Raw genomic sequence first — 26,397 nt, 5'->3', positions numbered from 1 at the left:
GGCTTAGAGAGGGTGGGGACAGAGCGGAGCAGGGGAGGAGCTTCTTCTGCCGTGTCGCGCGCCGCAAAGTGGGGTACGCGAACCCCCCCTCCTCCTCGCGCCTCAGTTGGGGGGGTCGTCAACCGCCGCCCTCACCATGATTAAGGCGATCCTCATTTTCAACAACCATGGGAAGCCGCGCCTTTCCAAATTCTACCAGCGTTATGTGAGTGTCGGGAGGGGAAGAGGCCGGCCTTTGGATGGCTGAGGGGAAAGGGGCTGCGTTCGCACGATGCCCGGAAAACCATTAATTAGCCATCCGCGTTTATCATTCGGGACGGGCTCCGTCCAAGTCGCCTGAAGGCGCTGTAACGAGGAAGTCAGTGCTAAGCAGGCTGAAAAGCCTCCCCTCAAAAGCCTTCGTCTTGCGGCCAGCCCAAGATTAAGGAACCCGATTCGGCTCTAGGAGGAAAGGACGGAAGGGGGGGCTTTTGGCCTAGATGTTTACGTGTGCAATAGCGCTAATCCCCCCCCCCCCCGTCGGATCCTTCAGGGTTTCTTATCTAGTGGCTTGTTCTTAAGGGCTCTGCGCGAGAGACGGAAAAGATAACGGCGGATCTCAGGTTGCACGAACTGCAGAAGCAGCAGCTGAGTTAAGAGCGGTTGTTTCTGATACGTGCAAGTGCCCGCATTTGAATGGGAAAAAATAAAGGACACACCTGAACAGGGGCAAATCTGAAGGAGGTTCAAGAAGGGTAAAGATATGGATTTGTGTTTATAACTTCGCTTTACGAAGGAAAATTAAAGAGCGAAGTCAAAACAGTAAAAAAAAAAAAGTAAATCTAACTAACATTTTTTGAAATAAATATATGACCGCTGTAGCAATCTGGTGTTTTCTAAAAGTTTGGGGATTGCAGCTCCTGTTGTTCCCAGCCAGGTTGCTGTGCAACTTTGCCCACCTGGAGCTTCCAACGTCTCACCATTGGCCAAATGGGTTGGGAATGATACAGGTTGTAATCTGATTGCAACAACTTTGAAGCTTTTTTTTTTTTTAAAGGTAAGGTAGTAAACAGGAGAACCTGGTTGGATGCAATGAACTTCTCATGTTGCCTGAGAACTAAAGCTTTCTTTCAAGTTGATGATATACAATGCTTAGCCAGCATTTGGATTGTTCAAGTTGCTCCTGCGCATTGTTATAAATTAAAAAGTTGAGTGTTTAGCTTGCTGCTATTAGGTACCTGATGGGAGAGAGAAAACAACAGCAAATGCATGTTTACCAAAGAGAAATGCAAAGAGTTGCTTATTTTCTGTTAAAATTGATATAATGTGGCTTGGCCGATATATAGAAAAATGCACATGTAACCAACTGTGGATAATATATGTGAATATTTTGTTATGTAAATATGCCAGTTCTGATTAGCAACATGGATATGCAATAAATCATGAATGTATGCTAGCTTCCTAAAGGAGTGGCTACATGTGAAAATATGTTTTTTAGGAATTAAGCAGGAGCATGGAGATAGAGCAAGGGTTTTCACAGTAGATCTTTATATGTTAAGCTTCTACACTGCCCTTCTTACCAAAGTGACTCTGGACTGTTTACACAAAACTTTTATTACAACATCTTTACTTATTCTGGTTAAACTAGATCTGCTATCAAAAGTGGCTTAGTGGCCACAAATTAAAAAATATGAAAAATATTATGGGGAGTATTAAATAGAATGATCAAGAACTTGACATATCCGCTTAAATCTGTTCCAAAGGATTTACCCAACATTGGAACAAATCTGGATATTGAATAGAAAATCTGATTCACTAAGTTTATAAGATATAATTTTATATAATGTAAACATAAAATATTACATTTGAACTTTCCTCCAAATGCTCAGTACAGCATACATTTTCATCTGGAACAGCATTCCAAAGTGTTTAAAGTCCCACAATGAGTCAATGAATTTTTTGAAGGTTTTAACATAAGTCTGTTTGGGTCTGGTCTGGCATTAACTGTGACAACACAACAGCTTTTCAGTGGCTATTTAAGCTCTTCCCAAGGCATTTTGCAAGCGTGAATAATGCCCCCTTGGGTTGAGTGTGGTTGTTTCTTTTTCATTCCTGTCTGATACTTGTCATTTATTTTTGTCCCTTTCCTTTGCAAAGAAAATATTTTTACTTTTGAATCACCTAGCATCACTGGCAATAGGATGTTTACATTTTTAATACATATGTTTTTGTTATAAAAGTTGTAGTGTTATATATGATGACACAGGAATGCTTGTATTTGGAAACAACATGTTTCCTTTATTTTCAGAGTGAAGATATACAACAACAGATTATCAGAGAAACATTCCATTTAGTATCAAAACGTGATGAAAATGTTTGTAATTTCTTAGAAGGAGGCTTGTAAGTATGATCAAATTAGAAGCTAGACTCATTGCAATATATACATGGTGTTGAGAGTTTATCTAAAGTAGTAACATAAAATGAAACAGAAAACTAATCTATACCTAGCCTGATACTTTACCAAACCCTGTTCTGGAGATGTACAGTATAGACATAAAAAGATTGAGAGAAAGAAATATGGAACCTGTACAACTGGAAACATGGCATTTGGGTTCTTTCACACTTTTCTGATACCATTAGCTGGAAGCAGAATCTGAACCTTAAGTCACAGGGATTGACATAGTTGAACTCCCTTATTGAAAAACATGTAAATGTTTGGTTAGACTATTATTGTGAGATCTTAAATCCTCATTAGCACTCAATTTGCAGATTCAGTCTCTTAGTCATTCTAGATCTTGTCTAAGAACTTTCTATTTTTTCATATTTTATTGTGTTGTAAACACGATATAATACCCTTGTTGAATAGCTGCCTTGTGCACAACAACTTTTGAATATTATTGATTGATTCTCCATATATTTGCATCTTTTTGTTCAACGAGATAGAAAATGATAACCTGCATGTGGTCTACTACTCCAGCTCTCAGAGTTAGGTCTGACATTTAACAACAAACTACCAAATTGTGCCAGCACAATCCTTTCCTGCTTAAAATAAAAGGAACCCAACAGTTAAGTTTAAGCTAAGGCCGTGATGGTGAACCTATGGCACGCATGCTGGAAGTGGCATGCAGAGCTGGTCTTCGCATGCAGAGTGCCGGAAACTGGAAGAGCAGCTCCCCGGCATGCATGCACACACCTGGAAGCTGGCCTTCCAGTTTCTGATGTGCCAGCTGATCTTCACGTGCGCATGCGTGCCAGAAACCAGAAGACCAGATGGCTGGCGGGTATTCACACACTGGAAACTGGAAGCTCAGCTTCCCGTTGCGTGCATGTACACTGGAGGAGCTGCTCTTCCAGTTTCCGTGCTCCCACACGTGTGTGCCTGGGAGCTGCTCTTCCGGTTTTTGGCACTCCTGCGTGCATGCGTTCCCGTTTCGGCACTCGGTGCCAAAAAGGTTCACCAACACTGAGCTAAGGCATATTGTTTCTGTTTTACTTAAACCACCCCCACCAAAGATTTAATTATTGTTTCTCCCATGTGTTTAAGATAATGTATTTCTAAAAAACTTGCGGTCCCTGGCTGCAAAAAGATCATCAATCCCATTGTAAAACCTGTCTTAGAAGATCTATCTACTAATATGTTTAAATGCTTTGAACATTAATGTGTTGCCTTTGACACCCTTCATTATTATTTTTGCAATAATTATGCGTCCTGTTTTTCTTTCTTAGCTACCAACCAAGACCATTGGAATGTTGTTAATTGCTCTTTGACACTGTATTCTGTTTTAGATTAATAGGTGGATCTGACAACAAATTGATATATCGCCATTATGCTACATTATATTTTGTTTTCTGCGTTGATTCTTCAGAAAGTGAACTTGGCATTTTAGATCTAATACAAGTAAGTCATCTATGAGAGGGTCACAATATTGTATTCTGTTGCTTTTGGTTTTTTTTACTTGATAATGAAGGAGATTAGAAATTCTGAGAACTAGTATATTGCTAAAATAATACTGTAATTGGATAATAAACTGATCTCTTACTCATTTACATTTTCAAATTTCTCACTATTTTTATTTGAATATGTTCTCAATGCTAGGTATTAGTACAACTAGCAGGAAATTACTACAGTCGTAACATCCTAATACAAAGGTTAAGGAGCTGATGTAAGCTCTAAAACATCTTTTGGAATGTCATAAAAAAATCTTGGTCATACTTCTTTGTAATTGGAAAATGACATGATAAAATGAATATAAGGTAGATAATTTTAAGTTTGTAAAATATTACAGGTAGTCCTCAATTTACAACCACAACTGAGCCCAAATTTTTTGTTGCTAAGCGAGACAAGTGAATTGTGTCCCATACAATCTTCCTTGTCACAGTTCTTAAGCAAATTACTACAGATGTTAACTTAATAACATGATTGTTAAGTAAATCTGGCTTCACAGTTGACTTTGCTTGTCAGAAGGTCACAAAAAGTGATCATTTGACTCTGGGTCATTGCAACCCTTATACATATATGTCAGTTGCTAAGTGTCTGAATCATGTGAAGTATTAGTACCGCTTTATAAATCCTTAATAAGATCACACCTGGAATACTGCATCCAGTTTTGGGCACCATGTTGCAGAAAGATGTTGAGACTTTGGAAAAAGTGCAGAGAAGAGCAACTAAGATAATTACAGGCCTGGAAATAAAAACATTGGAAGAATGGTTGCAGTAATTGGGTATGACTAGTCTAGAGAAAAGAAAAACTAGGGGTGACATAATAGTATTCCAGTATTTGAGGGGCTGCCACAAAGAAGAGGGGGTCGACTTATTTTCCCAAGCACCAGAAAGCAAGACAAGAAATGATGGAAATTAATCAAGGAGAGAAGCAACATGGAATTAAGGAGAAATTTCATAACAGTAAGGACAATTAACCAGTGGAACAGCTTGCCTTCAGAAGTTGTGGATCTCATCACTGGTAGTTTTTAAGAAAAGACTGGATAGCCACCTACCTGAAATGATATAGGGTCTCCTGCTTGAGCAGCGGGTTGGGTTAGAAGACCTCCAATGTCCCTTCCAGCTCTATTCTGATTGATCACATGACCATGGGGATGCTGCAACAGTCCTAAGTGGGGAAAACAATCATAAGTCATTTTCTTCAGTGCCATTGTAACTTGGGGTACTAAATGAAGGATAGTATGTTGAGTATCTCTAGTTCTCCATTATTTCAAAATATATTGTAGTATTTAATCATAATCCTTTGCTGTTGCAAAACAAAATTTGCATTTGGTTTGTTTCACTTGCCTGCAAGTTCCCTATTCTCACATTGATATATAACCTAGTAAAGGAGTAGGTATCTGGAGGAATGTAACGAAGGACAAAGCTGGAATTTTAAATCAGAAGCCTATAGGGAAGCTTTACAGCTTGCAGTTATTTTATCACTTCATTATGGGCCAGTTGTAGCTTCCAGGTGATTTTCAAGGGAAAGCTTGCATAGAATAAATTGCATTTCTAGGCATCTTTTCTGCTGTCTCATCTTCTGTAGCATATCTGAACAACAGGAAACACTCTGGGATTCATAAGCAGAGAAAAATCCACATAGGTGCAATTTACTTGAACTTACTTGCTGCCTTCCTCCAGCTAGCGGCAAGCCCGTGTAAAACCATCAGAATTTCAGAAATAATTCTGCCTAGAATTATGGATGAAGCTCTTTATCTTCTCTGATGGTAAAGCTGTGCATTCTTCCTGACAAAAAGCCTCCAGTTCCTGTAAATTCTTGGGCTGTCTTGCATGAACTTTACTTTTGAAATCTCCCCAGAGTGGCTCAATGATATTGAGGTCAGGAGACTGAGATGGCCACTCCAGAACCTTAACTTTATTCTGCTGTAGCCAATGACAGGTCAACTTGGCCTTGTGCTTAGGATCATTGTCATGTTGGAATGCCCAAGTACGTCCCATTCGCAGCTTCTGGGCTGCAACTTTTCCTCCAGTATCTTTTGATAACATACTGCATTCATCTTGCCATCAATTCTGACCAAATTTCCTGTGCCTTTGTAGCTCACACATCCCCAAAACATCAGCGATCCACCTCCGTGTTTCACAGTAGGAATGGTGTACTTTTCATCATAGGCCTTGTTGACTCCTCTCCAAATGTAGCATTTATGGTTGTGGCCAAAAAGCTCAGTTTTGGTCTCATCACTCCAAATGACTTTGTGCCAGAAGGTTTGAGGCTTGTCTCTGTGCTGTTTGGTGTATTGTAAGTGGGATACTTGTGTAGTAATGGCTTTTTTCTAGTGACTCGACCATGCAGCCCATCTTTCTTCCAGTGCCTCCTTATTGTGCATCTTGAAACAGCCACACCACGTGTTTTTAGAGTCCTGTATTTCACCTGAAGTTATTTGTGGGTTTTTCTTTGCATCCCGAACAATTTTCCTGGCAGATGTGGCTGAAATTTTAGTTGGTCTACCTGACCATGGTTTGGTTTCAACAGAACCCCTCATTTTCCACCTCTTGATTAGTACTTGAACACTGCTTGATTTGCATTCTCAATTCCTTGGATATCTTTTTATATCCCTTTCCTGTTTTATACAGTTTAACTGCCTTTTCCCGCAGATCCTTTGATAATTCTATTGCTTTCCCCATGACTCAGAAGCCAGAAACAGTGCAGCACTAGATGAAAGATGCAAGGGTCTGTCAGAAGTCCAGAAACTCATTGACCTTTTATACACACACACACTAATTACAAAAAAAACAGATCACACGTGAGGATGGTTACCTTGAATAGCCATTCAAACACTTTTGTGCCAACCTGTGTGCATGTTATCAGGCCAAAATCACCAGGGTATGTAAACTTTTGATCAGGGTCATTTGGGTAGTTTTTGTTGTCATTATGATTTAAAAAGAGTAAACAAAGTTGACTTGATAATAAATAGCTTCAGCCAACTACTAACCATGAGTGAAAGAAAAGTTTTTGTGTTATCATTCATATTCTCTGAAAAATGGCCAAGAAATCATAAATTCTGCCAGGGTATGTAAACTTATGAGCACAACTGTGTATAAACTTGTTAACTGTTGGTTTCAGAATAAAGCAGTAGAGGGAGCTAAGTGCTAACTTAGAGTCTAATTTTATTTACTTTTTTGATTACGATGATTTGAAAATGAATGTCCCTTGATTCACTGACAAACTACAAAGTGTATATTTTTAGTGGCTTCCATTCATGTTTGCAGTTATGTAGCTTTAATTTCCCTAATATCCTTGCCTTAGCTTTCCCATCAGTCTTTCTATGTGCATTGTTGCTGTTTTTAAAAAGCTGTCTACGTAATACATTGTGATTTGTAGAATTAGAGTTGTTAACATGCTTAGTTGTGCAGATGCTTGAATAGTCTTATTTTATCCTATTACAATAATACTTTTAGGGTGGCATAATGGCTCTTAGTGTAACTTTTCTCATTAGTAAAAGCAACTATTTTGACATTAGGCTTAGAATGTTTGTAACATACTCGCATCATTATAATATGATGTGTTTTACTCTAAATCTGCTCCTTGCACCAGAAAGCAACAACTCAAACCCACAACACTGAGATAATCCATTCTTACATGGTCAGAGGATTTTTTAAAAAAATTAGATCTGGTTGTTATCTAAGTGGAATCTATGCTTCCTGCCTCAAAGAGAAGCTCATGTAACTCATTGCATAGGGTGGATAGGAGAAAGAAGTACAAACATATGATACTGAACCTGCTATATACAAAACTTGTTAATATACAGCAGCTGAAGGAATTATTTCATATTACTTCGTAGCTTTTTCTACAATGAAGATATTTATAAGAAGTTACTGGAGTCTTTTGTGGCATTTCCATTCAAGACTGTTGGGGAAAACATGACATGCACAGCTATTCTAAGGCCATCACAAAATACATGTTCCTAGAAATGTCTTTTGCAAATGCACACAGATACTCAAAAGATCTCAGGAGGATATCAAGACAACTGCTTCAAGCATCTGCTGCACAGCTTCAGGAAACAGATCCAGAGCAAAGTATTTCCTCAAATGATTTTTATTTTTCTAATTTTTTTGGAAAACAGACCTGTGCAGCAACTTTGGTGCTGTTTAACAAGCAACAGAAAGCAGGATATTATTACAGCAAAATTAGAGATTTATGCAAGCATGATACTTACATTTCTCAGATTTCTAATTGAAAGAATTACTATACACTAAAATTAAAATTGTGATATGTTGTGCATATTACAAATAGGATACTATTTCTGGTATTTAACAAATAGGTGTCTTTACAGATAGTGGAAACCTGACTGTAGGATTTGATAAGCAAAGTTTGTACATGATGACATAAATTGGATGCCAAACTCAATTTCATTGTGGGCCACTTCAGGACTGTGGTTGACTTCAGGGGGGGTGGGGACTGGGCTGGGCTGGCCAACTAGGGTGTGGCCAGCCAGATGGGCATGGCAGTCTTAATGACACTCCCGAAACTGCTGGCATGTTTCCTGTTCACACTGGGTAGACCGGGCCGAAGCCATGCTGGCCTGATCTTTCCCCTTCTCAATGAGTAGACCAGGCCAAAGATATGCTGGCCTGATCTTTCCTCTTCACACTTGATAGACTGGGCCGAAGCCACGCTGGCCTGATCTTTCCTCTTCGCACTGGGTAGACTAGGACAGCCCCGCGGGCCAGATCTGACCACATCATGGGCTGCATCTGGCCCGCAAGTTTTGAGTTTGACACCCCTGACATAAATAATCAAAAAGATAAGTAGTCAAAAATCCACATGGGGGCTCATGTCCAGCAAACAAAAATGAGAGGTATTGATGTAAATGAATAATCTTGAGGTGAGCGAAGGAAATAAGCACTGGAGACAGGAACATAATGCTACAAATAAAGTTTATTCTCAGCAACTATGCATTTGTTAAGGGCTTATATACAGAAATACTATTCTAAACTCAGTAGGAGCTCTATATATTCCATTAGAAGAAATGTCTAGAACCACTGGACTTTTTAACCTTTTTTTTCCAATTCTGAATTTGCTTTCCTATCTGGCAAAAATATTTGTCTCATTAAGGGATTGAGAAGTGTCAATCATGGTCAAGGTGTCTGGGTTACAAATCCAAAATTCCAGGCCAAGTCTGAAGTCTTTGACAAACAAGTTGCCCTTCTCATTCTCTAACAAGGATTCATCTGCGGAAATCACTACAAATATTGTAAGCTGATTTTTAAAATATTGATTGATGAATAGGCTGTTTTACCATGAAAATTAGGTTAAGTTAATGTTTTTTCAATCCTCTAGTACAGGAGTCTTCAAACCTGACAACTTTAAGACTTGTGGACTTCAACTCCCAGAATTCCTCCTCCAGTCATATTAGATTAGGAATTCTGGGAGTTGAAGTCCACAAGTCTTAAACTTGCCAAGCTTGAAGACCCTTGCTCTAGTACTACAAAAAAGAATTTGCAAGCCTTCATTTCTGTTTTAGATTGCACAAGAAAGCTGTGGCCATATAGTTAAATTGAACAAGCCCAGATTGTCTAGCATATATATGTAATATAGAGAGAGGAAGTCAGAAATGTAATGCATACTGTACATCTTGTGGATTAGAAATGTGTGTTTGACTTTGCTACATGATGCAGAATGGAGATATAGAGTGATAGTATTTCTTTATAATGGGGAAAAAACTTGGATTAAAATTGCTTCATATATGTCTGAGTGGCAATAAGTAGTGATGCTCATAAGTACTACAACTAGAATGCTTTTTTTTTCTAACAATAACAAAGTAGTTTCTTTTTAGGTTGGTGAAGCTAAAAGTGAATGGAACCCAGAGACTTTCTTCAAAATAAAAATATGCCTGACACTGGTATTTTGTAGCATGTTAGTTTCTACATTTTTAACTTGGAGCAATATTCAAAATTGGTCTTGTAGGTTGGTGAGTGCTGAAGGAAGAAGAATCACTAATTGCATTGGCAACCATAAATCCTTTTATGTAAACAAAGGGAATAGCGTTGTTTCAAAACAAAATATGAGTTCAACTCTTAACAAACTCCATTCCTAAACAGATGGGTCAAATTTATGCCATAGCTGAAATAATGTCCACCATATTTTGCTGGGAAAGTTTCCAATCCAATTTTATGCTTACAGTTATAATAAGAGTTCCTAAGTATAGTTAGAAATGCTTGATATCAGGCTGTAATTAATTTTCTAGCCATATTGCTAATTAAAAAGTTAAGATAATGCTAGTCTGACCGAAAAAGCAACAACCTTAATATTGTAATATAGAAACAGATACATAAATATTGTGATATATAAATAGGTATGACATGTACTTTTTTTTTTTTAAACAAGTTTTATTAATTTTTAAAACACACAAATTATCATTATTCATTACATGTTTAAACCTTTTTTCAAAACACATTACAGAGTGTGTTTTGAAAAAAGGTTTAAACATGTAATGAATAATGATAATTTGTGTGTTTTAAAAATTAATAAAACTTGTTTAAAAAAAAAATACATGTCATACCTATTTATATATCACATGTTTAAACCTTTTTTCATTGTAAATTTAACAAGTCAGATAAATTATGATTCTGTTTTAAACCATTTCCATATAACATACCAAAACCTCTTATTCAATTTCTCTTTACTTCTCTTTACTCTTATTCAATATCATTATTATTATTTCATCTATTTCTTTCTGACTTAGTTACCATTATTCTCATTCTATATTTCTACAAGTTTTTACTAATTCTCCCCCCCCAAAAAAAAACATATACACACAACACACAAAACATAAAAAAATCTTTTTGGAAAGTAACTTGGACCCAGGTGTCTCTCTCTTCATGGACTTCAATTATATTCATGCTCATCTTACATATTACTTATTTTATTTACCATTCTAAGCCTTCTATATTAACTTCTCCACATATTTCACCCTTCTTAATTCTATCTTAATTAATCATCTTAGTTTGAATCATTATATTTGTATCTTTTGTCCATTTTTATCATCCCTTTGTCTCATTCCTTATAAAAAGAAGAAAATAAGTTTCTCCTGAAATCATTAATCAGAGTATGATGCCTTTCTATCTCCCCCTAAGTTAGTCAAATTAATCTTTAAAATAATATCCAATACCCAATCCGATTTTGCTTGGTACATTCTATCTAACTAATACATCCAAAATAATTAAGTACATAATTAGACAATAAATCCAAATATTAAAAAAGATACTATAATAAAAATTTTATAATAACATCAATACCATAATCTTATTAAACTCTTTAATTAAAACAGTATTCTAAACCTCTCCTATTATTAAATTTTAAAGCCAATCATTTTTAAACATTTTAACATTTTAATCTCTTATCAACTCTTAAACCATTACAATACTACCATCTCATCTTATGTACCTTGCAAAATCTTTTTTTTTTTAAAAAAATTATACTTTATCCATTATCCATAAAAATTTCTTTTTTCCATTTAATTTCAAAACATTGTAGCTTTTCTCCACCTTTTCCCTTTCTTTCTTCTCCCAACAAACCTTTCTACCCCCCCTTCTTCTAACCTCTGCCTTACCAGCTTCCCTTCTCTGTCGTATTCCTTTTCCCTTTTGTTTACTATCATCATATTGGTTTTGCACCTTATTTTTCCCTTTCTTAAATGTTTTTTTAGATCTTAAGTCCTTTAGTTTTCTTCTTTTCTCTCTTCCTTCTTTCTTGATCAAATTCTGAGATTCATTAAAAAATGGCTCCTTCCTTTCTTTCTTGTTCCTCTGCTGTCTTCATCTGTTGTAATGTTTGTTGATAGTTAGTAAGCGCCATTTCTAAAAAAGGAAAGCTTCTTCCACACCACCTTTACCATTTTTTTTTGCTTGTTCATATTCTTTTCTTAGTTCCTCAACAGAAAGAGCCATTATAAATCTTTTCTTTTCTTTTCCCCTTCTTTCTTCTTACAACAACCAGAATATTCAAAAGAAAATAAAAAAAATAAAACAGTCCCAAAGTTATCAGTCAGTCCAAACCAAGGCAGAGTTCTCACTTTCTCCTTCTGGGGTAATATCAATCCAAGAGAAAGAAAGTCCAAATCTGTTTAAAATCTTATTGCAATATATTCTAGTCTTCAAATCCTTAAGGCATCTGCTCCAACAAAGTCTTAGCATACGAATATTTTCTTTTTAATCCTCTCTCTTCCCACTCATCGCTTAAAACCAATTTTCACCTAAAAAAATAGGTTTCTTAATATCCAGTTATTTATTCCGTAGGAAAAGAGGGAAAGCTATCCTTTCAGCACCATCAAACAGCCGCTTTTTTCCTCTTCTGGCAGGTATTATTCAGAAAGTCATACTTTTCAGGAATTTTATTAAATATGTCTTAGAGTCCTAGGAGCCAAGAAAAACTTTCTCCTCTCAAGCACTTTCTCCACTTCCTCCTGCACATTCTTACCCGGCTGCCAGCTTCTTTGTGGTGGCCATTACGGACCGCCGCTGCACCGTCCTGGGAAAAGGGGGTTCTACCGGCTGGGGAGGGGGTCTGCAACACCCCAAACCCCTCTCCGGATCCCCTACCTTCAGCTGCCCCTGCAGGGCAGCCTAGCTCGCACCCGTCTGGGTCGGAGCCCCAGAAGCAGCTAGCGCGGCAGGGATCGCGCAGCTTCGCAAATCCCTGCCGCTCGCGAAGCCGACAAACCGGAAAGTTTCCAATCCAATTTTATGCTTACAGTTATAATAAGAGTTCCTAAGTATAGTTAGAAATGCTTGATATCAGGCTGTAATTAATTTTCTAGCCATATTGCTAATTAAAAAGTTAAGATAATGCTAGTCTGACCGAAAAAGCAACAACCTAATACAATAAGATTAGAAATGCACAGATGAAAAGTGAGCAAGCAAAGAACAGCTGGTGTTATCCTTGGTCAAATTGAAATGAAGTTGAAAGCAAACATCTGAGTTTTTTTTTTTTTTAGAATATATGTATATATACTGATACCATACATTCAGTATATGCCATATTTTTAACAGTGGCCTTTTTGGTACAAATTAAGTTTCTGATTTTATAAAAATATAAACCAGCTTTTTTTGGATGTTTGTAACAGTAGGTTATTGCTCCTAAATGGCAGCAATAAAATGATGCTAATTGTCTACTACAAAATTACCCTATATAGATTAGTAGCCTAATTCTTATAGATCCAGTTGAGATTAATGTTAGTAGTAGATAAAATGTTTTTTAGGCAATAATTGAGGCCTTTTGCATTTTTAAAATAGGAATTAGAATGAAATACAGGAGCTTACATTTCTATGTAAGTGCTAGATCATTATGTTAATGAAATTTGATCTCTTTACAGGTAGTCCTTCCTTAATGACCATTCATGCAGCAATGTTCAAAGTTAAGACAGTGCTGAACAGGAGGGCTTATGACCAATCCTTGAAGTTGTAGCCATCACAGCATCCACACAGTCATGTGATTGCAATTCAGGCACTTGGCAACTTGTGTACAATTATGACAGTCACAATGTCTCACAGTCGCATGATTGCTGTTTACAAGCTTCACCATAGGCTTCTGACAAGCAAAGTCAATGGGAAAGCCAGCAGGGAGTTGCAAGAGATGATCACATGACGTCGTGCTTAACCGCTACCAGGACTGCCATTATAAATTGGTGAGGTCGTGATTTTTTTCAGTTTACCACTATGTCTCTTTGCAACAAAACTGCCAGTCTGAATTGCAGTTAATAAACAAGGACTGTCTGTAATGTTTCTGAGACCTTCCAAGAGACAAGGCATATAGATATATTTGACTTCCTGAATTCTTTATAGTAAACAGTACAGTACTTGATTTCCATGTTTGTTCTTAAAGTTGAGGTTGAGTTGCTATTCATCTTTGACCCTTTATTTTTTTCCTTTACAGGTTTTTGTAGAAACTTTGGACAAGTGTTTTGAAAATGTCTGTGAACTGGATTTAATTTTCCATGTGGATAAGGTACTGTGGTGAAATTTGGTAATATAAAGTCACAATATTCTGACAAGAAACATTTGTTTCTGCCAGGTGTTTCTGCTTCTGTCAGATACCTTTTTTTCAAATTTCAATTATAGATATGGTAGTAATTTTTAGTTTACTGAAACATTAAATAACATTTGTGGCATTCTGTAGAATTTCTTTACAAAGAAGTATAAAATGATTACATACAATACATTCTAGTTATTAATAATGGAATCTTTGCATGCTCTATTTGAAATCAGCCTCTTGAATATTATGTTCTAAATTCAAGATTCAGAAAACTATGCTGTAAATAAATCAAAAATAATGATTGTTCTTCCACATACAGTACTATATTTGGAATAGCATGTTGCTGTCTCTGTTTTCAACTAATTAGAATGTTGTGGTTTTCCTTTTATATTGAAATTTCTACAGTCAGCTATAATTTAACTGTGTCCAGGTGGATTATACAATTTAGATAACTAAAACTCTGTACCTATCCTGCAGATCTTTTCTGTTAACTCAGCACAGGCTTTCATAACCTTTGTAGTTTCCCAATATGTGGATTTTAATCCCAAAGTTTTTTAGCATTTGATTGTTGGGGAATTCTGAGAAGTCCTCATGTCAAAAAGTCACCCAGATTAGGACAGATCGGTTTAGTCATCCAAGGGAAAATAGTGCTATTCTGATGTCAGCTTGTACCTGTTTGTGAGAGCCGATTGTTAAAATTTTCAGGAATTTTGTAAATTACTGTAGAGCTGAGAATAGAGCTGAGCTGTGACATTTAGTGCACCCATCAGCTGCTTGGTGACAGCATGGCAGTGACAGTGGAACTGGCAGAGCCATTTGTTACACATTTATCAGTATATTTCTAGGTGTCATCCCTGCCTTCTTTCATGAATAACTTTTATCAAGGCAATCATATTTCAGTATTATCTTAATAACTTGATGAAATCATAGCTAAAGCAATACATTATCCATAAGAAAAAAACTTTAAAAGTAGACCAAGTCAAAATAAAGTAATAAATTGGTCATACAATGTAGCAAACCAGAAGCTTCTAACTATATGGTTTTTATCTACCCCTACATAAACAAATGTTCCTTGAATTGCATCAAAATATTTTAAAAGGATGTTTGTAGTATCCCTCATTTTATTTTGCCTGTACTGGTCAAATGTTTAGCACATGGTATGGAAACTTGACAAACTTGAATATAATTTTTTAAAAAATCTATGTTACTTGATGTAGCAATCAGAAGTTTAGATTTCAGTAAAATTCTTTTCATTAGATTTATATTCCACTTTTCTTCTAGGAATTCAAAGAGGTATGTATAATACTCCTCTATTCCCCCTACCTCTCACATCAGCAATCAATGAGGTAGGTTAGGTTGATTTCAAGTGGCTGTCCCAAAGTCATCCAATGATTTTTCATAGGCAAGTGTGGATATGAATTTGAATATTCTTGGTACTACACTGTACTTGTACATCTGATGAAAGGAATGTATATTTAATCTATTACAAATATTATATTGGAAAAGTTGATTTATGTTAAGATAATCATACTTTTAAAAAACATAATAAAATACAACTGTATTATTGATGGATTGATATAATCTATGCAATCATTGTTTATTGGATGTTCTTTTTAGGTTCATAATATCCTGGCTGAAATGGTGATGGGTGGAATGGTTTTGGAGACCAACATGAATGAAATAGTCACCCAGATTGATGCTCAAAATAAACTGGAAAAATCTGAGGTAAGAATGAAAGATGGTAAAGCCAGTTGGAGCATGATCATACAGTTGCATGATCCAAAGTAGTCATCTACTTGTTAATACTTGGCTATTTTGATTGCTACAAATTAGCATTTAGAATGTGGCATGATAAAGCCTTTGTTGAATGTTTAAATAGCTGAACATTTCATTTTTATTCTATCAGATTCCCATTTGCATTTATTTATCTATAGAAATATTTCTGAGCTTCCTTCAGTCAAGGCTTTTGACTCTTAAAGCTTGTTTAAAATGATGATAACCATAATAACCATGATAATCATAGTGTACTTGTAGATACATTTTTGTTGTGTACCACATTTTTGTTGTGCCGTACACAATTTGATATTAATGTTTTTAGATACATTTAATTAAAAGAATAAATGAGAAGCTAGCATGTTGTAAAACACCAACCATTTTCTTTGTTTGAAAGTATGTTTTGTTTAATCTTCAGAAGCTAAAAAGTGTGGCAAAAAGCAGCCTAAAATATCTTAACTTCTGCTAAATTTAGTCTTAGAATAGTTCAGACCAGTGTTTTTCAAATTTGGCAACTTTAAGACCAGTGGACTTCAACTTCCACAATTCCCCAGCTAGCACTAGTTGGGGAATTCTGGGAGTTGAAGTTTACATCTTAAAGCCAAATCTGAAAAAGCTTTGACAGGTCACTTTTGAAAGTGCCCATAATATGTTCTCTATGTTCCAGATAAGCCTTCAGAGCAAAAAAAAAAAGAAAAGAGAAAACCCTATTTAGAGTGCTTTGTTAAATGGTATATTATTAACAAATTAAAAATGTTAATAAGATGAGCATGTGCATCTAAAAAAAATTGAACACACAATTAAAAACCTTAACTAATCCTAAAAATGATAAATGTCGTGTTATCATAGCATTACTTTCAATTTTTTGAAGAATAGTGCAATATAGAGCTAAGTAAAAACATTTGTTAAATAATCAATAAAACTACTGATTTTCTTTCCACAAAATGGACATATCAAAAGAACCATAACATCATAAACTCCTAATATCAAAGTAAATGAAACATTAAATAAATTTTCTATTCTTTTGCCTCTCAGTAACTTTATTTACTCTTTAGCAACCCTGTGGAGAGAAGCTTTCCATCTGCCCCAGAACTATGTTTCTCTTCCTGCTCTGTCATGGCTATTTGCTTGCAAAAGAAAACCTGCCAAGATTGCAGATATCTGAGTTTCAGTGACAAACACTTTTGATTAAGCCTTATTTTCTAATTTGACCTAGTTTTACACCATATTTACCCAAAAGGAAGAAACTAGGCAGCGGTCTGCAAATAATCCAAGGGAATTGCTAGAACAGAGAGGCAGGAGATTGAGAAAAGCTGGCATCCACTGCTTTTGCCTATCTTCAGAAAAATGCAGAGTCCATGAATGTTTTCCATCTACAATGCCAGCTACTTAAACTAGTCAAGGTCAGCTTTAGGCAAGCTACTTTCTAATTGTGGTCTTGGAACATTTTTATTCTCTCCTGACTCTTGGTAAGGCAGGCATAATGGATGGTTTGAATTCTTTCTTCCTTTTATCTTGCTATGGCAACTCATCTCTAGTGGAGGGCAAGAGGATGAAACAGCTAGCATGCCTTCCCATATCTTGTGCAAAAATGTGGGTGGCGGGGAGGAGGAGATAAATGACAAAACAAACATGATGTCATCATCATACAAATGCTGCAACTTATGTACGTGCCCTGACATCAAGGATGGTTGTGCTATTTATCTGATGTCAGTGTGTGTAAATCATGATTGTGGCATTATCACAGTTTGCTGTGGAAGCTACTAAAAAGAAATAGAGTGTTACTGGATTTCATACTGATTTTTAAAAGTCCTGTTTTCCTGTTTGAGAGTAAATATTGGTTTGAGTTTCACTCCCTACAGAATAAGCATGCACAAGATTTGTGCTTGCTGAGCACAGTGCAAAATATCAGATGAGTTTTCTGTAAATTGTGTTTTTCTTTCTTTCCCTGGTTCAGCTGCTTTCCATTGCTTCCTCTACATTCTGTCTTGTCTGGCACTTTCTTTTATTTTCATTTCTGCTACTTTATTTGCTATTTCTGCTGGAAAGAAAGAAGGACGTGTGTTATGTGTGAGAGAGAAAGCATATGCATATATATGCATATGCAGGTATCTATCAATTTTATATACTGAAGGAGAGAGAGAAAGAGAAAGAGAAAAACAAATATATGTGTTATATGTAAATATTTAATGGGGCAGTAGGGAGGTAGACAATCTCCAGGATTAGTTTCAATTAGATTGACCCCGGGTTGACTTCCTTTTGGGTAAATTTGTAATATAGAAACAGATACATAAATATTGTGATATATAAATAGGTATGACATGTACAGTATTTTCTATCTCTTAATAATTAAAATATATATCATACATGCTACATATAAAAAAGGTATTCCAATTGATAAACTATTTTCAAGTAAATTTGCTTTGAAAATTCATCAAATCTCTATTCAACATTTGGTTGCATTTTTATCAGTATTTTTATTTGAGCAATTTTCTAGCTAAAGAGCTGTGCAGCACTGACTGAGAAGCACAGAAATTTGCATACCTATGCTATGAGGTTATATGCTGTGGCAAAAACTTAATAAAGATATAATAAAATTGGAATCAGACTTGTCTAAATATACAGTAATTTCTTTGAGTGGTTCAAGAGATAAATGAGCTCTTCATTCTTTTTTGAAGTGCAGTTTTAGTAAATATAAATATGTTCCTATTTATTAAATTATGTTTTAAGTTTTAAATAATGAAGTATTTCAGAATAGTGGCCAGGTTAATCTTAATTTCTGTTGCCTCACTGAATGATTAATTGTTTTCTGTGTATGCAAATACTTGACAGGTACTTCACTACTTTTACTTTCTATCAGTGCTTATTACAGAGCACAATAAATCAATAATGAAAAAAAGGCAATATAATATCTGAATGAAGTAAAAGAAACCTTTAGCACCTCCTTGGTATTTACTTTGGATAAGATACTGTTGTTTTTGTGCCCTCTCCTAATCCTAATCTTTGGCCTTTGATCCAAAATACCCCTTCTGCTTGCACACTATGTGTGCATGTTACTGATTCCTTCCCTATTCCACAACTGCACTGTATACTATCCTGAAGTGTAAGTGGAATGACTTTTTGGGATTGAGTTGAGCCCTGATATATGTACAAAATACTGCATGTGGGTCTTTGAAACCAAGTCATGACCCTATTATTTCTAGTTGATACTCAAATGCCATTTTTTCAAATACATTCAACAGCAGTGTCACTTTTGCTACACTTTTAGACAGCTGGGCTTCACTTCATAATCTAGCTAATAATCCTAGATAATTTGTTCAAAGGGAATGGCCTTGCTTTAAAATAAATGGGTAGACAACTGTTTACAAAGAAATGAAGGTCTTGCTTTCCCAACATATGTCAACAGCAGAAGTATTTTTTGCTTCTCTTAACAAAATAATTTACTTGTCCATTTTTGATACCCTTTTTGCAAAAGAAAAATAAGCCAAATTAATAAAGCTTTAGACTTTAATAAAAGGGAAGATTTGGGATAAGTGTCAGGCACTATCAGTGACATGGAAGGTGTTCCCTGGAAGAACCGATATTCTTGTGTTTTTTTCTGTAGTCTTCAGCTGGGTGTGAATTTGGTCGTTTTAAGTCAGTCCTCATTTTTTCAAACCACCTGATCTTTTCTAGTTCTTTCCATTCTTCTCTTTACAGACCTTTATCTTTCAGTCTCCCAGACAGGACAGGTAGATACAGGTATTGCTAATTTTCAGAAAAAAATGTGCTGCTTTAAAATAAGGGAAAGCAAAATGATGTCAAAGGCAATTGATAAATTAGGCCAGACTCAAAAATTATGTGTTGATAAACCCATATTAGTCTTTGTAGCCCACTTTTTGTGCTGGTTTCCTTCATCTTTTATTGCTGTAGTGTATTTAATAGATTGTCATTAACTTCATATATTTTTACTTTTGTTTTCTCCTTCCATTAGTGTTCAGCTTTCGAATTTTTATCTTTCAAATGTAATTTTATCATTTGTATGCCCTTATCATTAACAATTTAACATCTAATTAATTTGGTATAGATATGGTGTTCCCAATTGCTTGATTATAATCAGCTAGTCAGAAATCAGAAAGCTGTCATGTCCACTCTATTCTTCCATGCCTTTTGTTTCTTTCTAGAATATCCAAGCATCTGTCTTAACCATAATTATATATTATGTCTATAATTAGATTAATATCCGTTAGACTATATCTGTTCTTAAAAAAAAAATAAAGATGTGAAAATAAAATTTTAAGCTGATTTCAAATCCTGGATGAATAGAAGCTTTGGCTATCCTTTACTATAATTTTAATACCTTTAATATATCACTTAAAACTGAGGCCAGCCATTGAGAATTCATATTCTAGAAGGGAAAAATTGTGGAAGTTCATCAAATGTTAGTCACCATCGATACTTTAATATTTATTTAGAACTGTTGATATTTCTAATCCTTACTGAGAATGCACGTTAGATTTTAAATTTTAAGATTAATTGTTAGACATAAATATTTTTGAAGAATTGAATATAATGGTCCCCTTGTTCAAATGAAAGACATCTAAATTCATTCTATGAATAAACATTTTATTTCTTTGCCCCATCCCTACCGCCACCACCTCTTTTCCAGGGACTCGCCCTAATAGGAGCAATTTATAAGGTTTTGCATTGGATTATAGCAAAAAAGATGTGGAGAATTAGATTTGTTTTAAAGCTAAAATCCTCAGTTTTCACAGGATGTTCTATGTTAGGGTTGGTGGTAAAAAAAAATTTTCTCCCAATTTTTAAAAGTACACAATAATGCTAGGGAATTTATAGCAGGTAATGGCTTTGAAGTGAATTTTGTATTTTTAAGCCATTACCATTAATGTGACAAAATGCAATTAGCATCCTTCAAGCCCTCTCAATATCTGCTCCTATATAAAGCTTCTATGTTGCATTACACATGTACACAATTCGATAGCTCCAATAATAATTATATGTATCTAACTAGACAGCCATAGTAACAACTGTGGTTTAAATACTGTTTTTACATAAGCTCTTTTTCTCTTTGAGAACTTTTGTTAGAAAAATATAAATACTATTTAACAATGAATATTGTAAATTAGATATCCATTTTGAAAATCAAAATCTGAAGAAATTAAATACAAGAATAATATTTAAAAGAGAAAAACATTTTAGGGCTTTGAGAAATTAGTGACAATGCATTTTGATTTGGTTAAGATTTACTATGGCTAGTTGTTCCTAAGGAAGTTTTATCACATTTGCTAACAAATGAGAGAATGCTGAAATAAGAAAGCATTTAAAGCTCAGTCCATGCTAATTGCCAGATATAATCTTAATCAGTAGCATATAAAATCCTAAAACAGTATATTTATTTATATCACTCTTTGTAGGAAAATGTTATATATCATTTAATAGCTAAACATTTTTGTATAATTTTCTCCTATGATCATAAAAAAATCATGTAACTAGGTATCTATTCTCAATTAAAGTTTGTATGCTTCACAATATCCCATGTTCATGCTAAAAGTGCCCAAAATTAAAATACACTTTTAGATCCTCCGATAAATAAAGTATAGTTAAGAGTGTTCCAACCAGTCCATTTTTTATTCTGTAAATATATTCTTCAAGATAAGAGTTCTTTCTTTATTTTTATGTAATATTGCTCTTTTATTTTTTTGCTTATATGCATTCTGTTTTTATTTTTGGGTCTGGCAACTTAAAAGGAGATAAATCAAAATTTTTAAAAAATTCATGTCCATCCATTACTATCGCTGTGATCCAAGTGCTTGAAATTTCTAAGAGTATGTGTAAGTGTTCTATCTGTTTGGCATTTTGATATACTTGCAGACTTCATTTTGTTTTTTCTCTAATTCTGTTCATTTATTTAACCTCATGAGAAGAGAACATAATCATACTTTTATATTCTGTACTGCATCCTTCCATCTTATTCATAACCCTGCTGCTTTGAATCATACTTGTTCTGGGAAGAAGGGTTGATAGAAAACATGAACAGTTATAATATCTACCATAAAATATGTTGGAGAAATTAATTTAAAAAATAGTGCATATAAAAGGATCTGCCTTTTTTTAACAAGCACAAACACTTGGGAGGTTGATCTATCCATTTATCTTGTAAAAAAAACTTGGAATAGAGTTGTTACAATTCTGTCATTTGGAGGATAATTATGATTTAAGCAAACAATAAAGCTAAGCACTTATGTGTCAATGTAATGTGCTGTATAAAAAAGAAATACAATATACAACTTCCATATTACTAAATAGTGTCCTGAAAAGAATCTAAAATATGCTTTGCATTGCTAAATGTCAGTTTTTGTAATTAGAAAGACTTTCCCACATGTGTTACTGAGTTAAATGTATTATTACTAGTGCTGCCCTTTTAACATGGAAGAGTGCTCAGTCTGTAATTTGTGATTACAAGCATCACTGAAGGCAACTTGTTATAGTTTTGATTCAGACAAATATCAGTAAAAGTCAAAGAGACAAGAGGTGACTTTCTCAGCTCTCATTTCATAATTAAGCTCTGAAAAGACACACTTTTGACGCCTGGGGGAATCTTCCTGTTTGATTGGGTTAGAGATCATGCTGATGATTGATTAGCTAAATAAATGGAAGAATCTTGCCAAAACTAAGAAGCTATCATCTGTGAACGTTTTCAAAGAATAGGAAAGGAAATCAGTCACCCCTTGTCCATGCCCTTACTGGGAATATTGTTATAGAATCAACCCTATGTCTTTCAGTTACCATTGAATTTTGAAGTACAAATCAAACTTTTGTGGTTATTTAAGTTGAGATTACAAAGCAGCTGGGCAAATGTCATTTGATTAGTTGTAATTTTAGCTATATATAAATTCACACTGTATTTCTAATACCATGTGGGCATGCTGGAACATTTGTGCTCATAATGAGATCATCAGCAATGCCTTAGGTTTAAGATTCAGATTGGTTTTTACTTATTGGGTAATTAGAATCACAAAAATGTGCCCATCAGAAACTTGTTTATGATGTAATTTGTGAAACTCCATGGAATATTTTATAACTTTTCTAATACATGTAAGAAAATGACTAAATGATGCATTCAAGTTCAACTGCTAAGATGAGGAATGTTGAATCCCTTTGTCAATTGCTATAACTTTTTGTCTTTCTTTCTAGCTCTCAAAATAGAACTTAGCTAGAAAGGGAGTCGATAATCATGAGCTGGGTGATGGAAGAAGATTGGGTTTTTTAAATGTTATATTCCTCATCTCTTTTATTTCTTTCCATGTTAATTGGATGGGCCCATGAAAAGAAATGCATGTGTAACACAATTGCCTATAGCTATGCATCATTGGTAGATTTTTTGCTTACTGTAATTATAACTCCAGAACAGTTCACTATGTCTTAGAAGTATAGTGTGATTTTTAGTTCATACTTTAATTTGTGGTGGTGGATAAAGGCAGCTGTCAGTTCAGTGAACTAAAATTGAAGTGGTTTGCCCCATTTATAGTAATACCTACCTACCAAATTCTTGCCATGGAAATCCTATTTAATGTTGTCTATCAATATCTTTAATATCTGACAGGAATCCTAGTTCATACGAACTATTTCTAAATATGTTTTATTTAAGTAGATATAGATGCACACATTTTCCTTGCTTAAAGAAAGTATGTGCCAGAATGAGTGTAAACTATTTTTCCTTTAAAAACAAAACAAAACAGTTCTCTGGTATTTGGAAATGCACCGAGAGAAACAAAATGTTTAAAGAATCTTTATAAAACAATGTTATTTTGCACTGTGAAGGAATATCAAATTGTTTTAGGTCTACTTTAAAAAACAAAACAGTTCTCTGGTATTTGGAAACGCACTAAGAAACAAAATGTTCAAAGAATCTTTACAAACAATGTTATTTTGCACTGTGAAGGAATATCAAATTGTTTTAGGTCTACTAAAACTATTAAAAATGGGGTGGATATTAAAGGGAAATATTTGTATGCTTGACACTGGTGAGCTTTTCACTTGCTTGCAAAAATACAAAATTGGAAGTTCCAGCTGTTGAAAAAGCAGATATTGCATTTTCCTGGGAAAACGGCAATTATGTTTTTCTACACAAGATTATGTTAACCTCTATTTAAACGTATTGCTCAATAATCCTGTTTATTAATTTTGCAAATACTGTTAAGATTAAATATTCTTGACCAAACTGAACTTTTGGAGAAAAAAATTAATGGCAGCTAATGAAAAATTCTGAATTAATGGCCCAAATCCTAGGAATATTTAATTGAACTTGGCATGTCTTATGTTCACGCAAACATGGTTATAACAATGTTATGATGTGTTAGCATTTCATTTTTTTTCTTCATAAAAAGAAAAGATTGATCCAAAATAAATTTAGATTACTTATATTTAAAGTAAGTAAATGCTGTGAAATGAAATAATCAGATGCATAGATGCATAGATAGAAGTCATATGCAAGTGTGATATACATTGTAAACATTAATGTGTGAATATACCGTGTTTTATAAATTAAGGGGGTTATTTTTTTTGCCCTGATGGCGAGCTTTTGTTGTGATTTAATTCCCCATTGAATCGGTAGTGAAATATATTAGCAAGTGTTAATCATAGACAACAAACAGTAGTGCTTTTTTCTAGAAAGCCCTAACTAAAGCTGCTTTTGGAGTCTAAGAAAGATTTTCTATGTGTCAGAATGTCAAAGTTCCAAGCAAATGTAGAAAGGCTTAATGTCATAAAAGACATGAATTGTGAGTACTTTACTATTCATATCAGTTAGTCCAGGGCATGTAATGTCTCAATATTAAAATACCTTATAATTATCTCAATATTGTAAAAATATGTATAAATATAGTCAGATGGTATTTGGAATTTCAAATTGTTAAACATCTTTGGAAAGTTTCATTTATTTTGTTTTAGTATGTATTCAATTTTGAAGTGTTCTCTTGCAAATATTTGAGGAATTCTGATAACAGTATACAACAGCTTTATACTATAGCACTACTATTTTTATATTACCTCTTACAGTAAAACAAAGGCTTAAAGCCTAAGTATTAGATGAAATAATAAAATGAATTTGAATTGAAACAACATCCTTTAAAATTAATCGTACTTTATGTAGAAAATAATTTTATTTTCCTGCATGGGGAAAAATGACCTAATTTTGATTGTGGTTCTAGTAAGGTTTTGTTCAGGAATAATTTGCTATACATATCTGCAGTTTGCAAAGGATAGCACCATGCGTGAGGGATTTCATTAGATCATGGTTTAGCATCCATATTTCTAAACGTACTTAGAACAGATTTAGATCAAATTAGTGGTTTTTTTTTAACCTTGAAGCTAAACACCCAGCTGGTTAAAATCATGTGAAAAATTTATTTTTGTATAATGTTGAAAATTTGATTAAAATCTAATATTGTAAGAATGTTATCATTACTGAATAATTATCAATTTTACCATTTGCAAGGATTAGAAAACTGGCCCAAGTTATTTACTGTATATGGTGCAATACCTAGAAACAGTAAAAATCAAAGCTAGCATGAGCTTTAATGTTAATTAACCTCAAACTGATTATTTTACAGACATGTTAATTTTTCATTGTTGCCATTGCACATATTAACCATATTTTAGATTTTGTGTGAACTGCTTCCACTTCCCCTTTCCAGATGACTATTTCAGAATTTTCCATTTCATTCCAATCCAAAATATCACCTGGTTTTTCTAATATTTAATATTTGTGTCTTTATAATTTATTGTAATGCTTCACTGTTAATTGTAATGGACGCCATCTTAGTGGTATCTTTTTCTTCTGTATACAGGCTGGTTTAGCAGGAGCCCCAGCCCGGGCTGTGTCAGCTGTAAAGAATATGAATCTTCCTGAGATCCCAAGAAATATTAATATTGGTGACATCAGTATAAAAGTGCCAAACTTGCCCTCTTTTAAATAATTTGTGCACTCCAGGTAAAAAATGAAAAATTGCTAGCTGCTCACAAATGTTTACCAAACCAATGTTTTGTTAATTGAATAAAAGATCAGCATACTCCATAGAAATCTTCTGTAGTAAAACTGTGAAATTGTGTTTTGCTTAGCAAATTTAAAAGAAGTGGTTCTTTTGTGAATTCTAAATAATACTTCAATGTCCTTTTAAAGCATATCAAATCTAAAATATATAATTTTCTGGAAAGGAATTCAAAATATTTATTTTCTTTGTATAACCTCTTTTTGTATAGGCTAAACTATACTGTAATTAGTACAACAATCCTAATCATATTTCTTCGTCTGATGTGTTGCATGACATTCAACTGTATTTTCTCTTGCTTTTTGAATAAATTATCATGAACTCTATTGGAAATATTTGTTTAAAATCTAACAATTATTAATACGAGTGATTTTTGTCTTAACCAAAATGATATTTTTGTTAAGTACGTTTTATATAAGGTTAACCAGGATTCTCCATTGGGGAGAGGCAGAATTTTGCAGCTCTTTCAACATAAATGTGTGTATTTCATATAACATTTTGCTTTGAATATGGAAAGTAGCAAATAATTGTGCAAGGTGGGAGGGTCTTGGTAGTTATTATGCCTGTGTCTTCACTGTTTCCTTTTTTCACATGTAGCTTAATTCTCTTCCTCCTCATGATCT

General features: G+C 34.4%; 1 protein-coding gene across 2 annotated transcripts; it reads left to right on the top strand.

Moving 5' to 3' along the window:
- Positions 1–26,107, top strand: AP3S1 (adaptor related protein complex 3 subunit sigma 1). Of its 2 annotated transcripts, XM_087958033.1 has the most exons (7): positions 1–205; positions 2,288–2,379; positions 3,766–3,877; positions 13,854–13,925; positions 15,570–15,677; positions 19,425–19,466; positions 25,574–26,107. In XM_087958033.1, the coding sequence occupies exons 1-6, from the start codon at positions 137–139 to the stop codon at positions 19,458–19,460; spliced, it is 489 nt and encodes a 162-aa protein (XP_087814159.1). In that variant the 5' UTR covers positions 1–136; the 3' UTR covers positions 19,461–19,466; positions 25,574–26,107. The 2 variants fall into 2 exon arrangements, with proteins under 2 accessions (XP_087814159.1, XP_026529209.1); XM_026673424.2 differs by lacking the exon at positions 19,425–19,466.
- The last annotated feature ends 290 nt before the right edge of the window (positions 26,108–26,397 follow it).

This window comes from Notechis scutatus, chromosome 2, assembly GCF_049901735.1.
Source record: "Notechis scutatus isolate UNSWTSFEM ecotype Mainland chromosome 2, rNotScu1.2, whole genome shotgun sequence".
In the NCBI taxonomy this organism is placed as follows: Eukaryota; Metazoa; Chordata; class Lepidosauria; order Squamata; family Elapidae; genus Notechis; species Notechis scutatus.
Note: the sequence above shows the minus strand (reverse complement) of the source record. Positions and strands in the feature narration are given on the sequence as shown.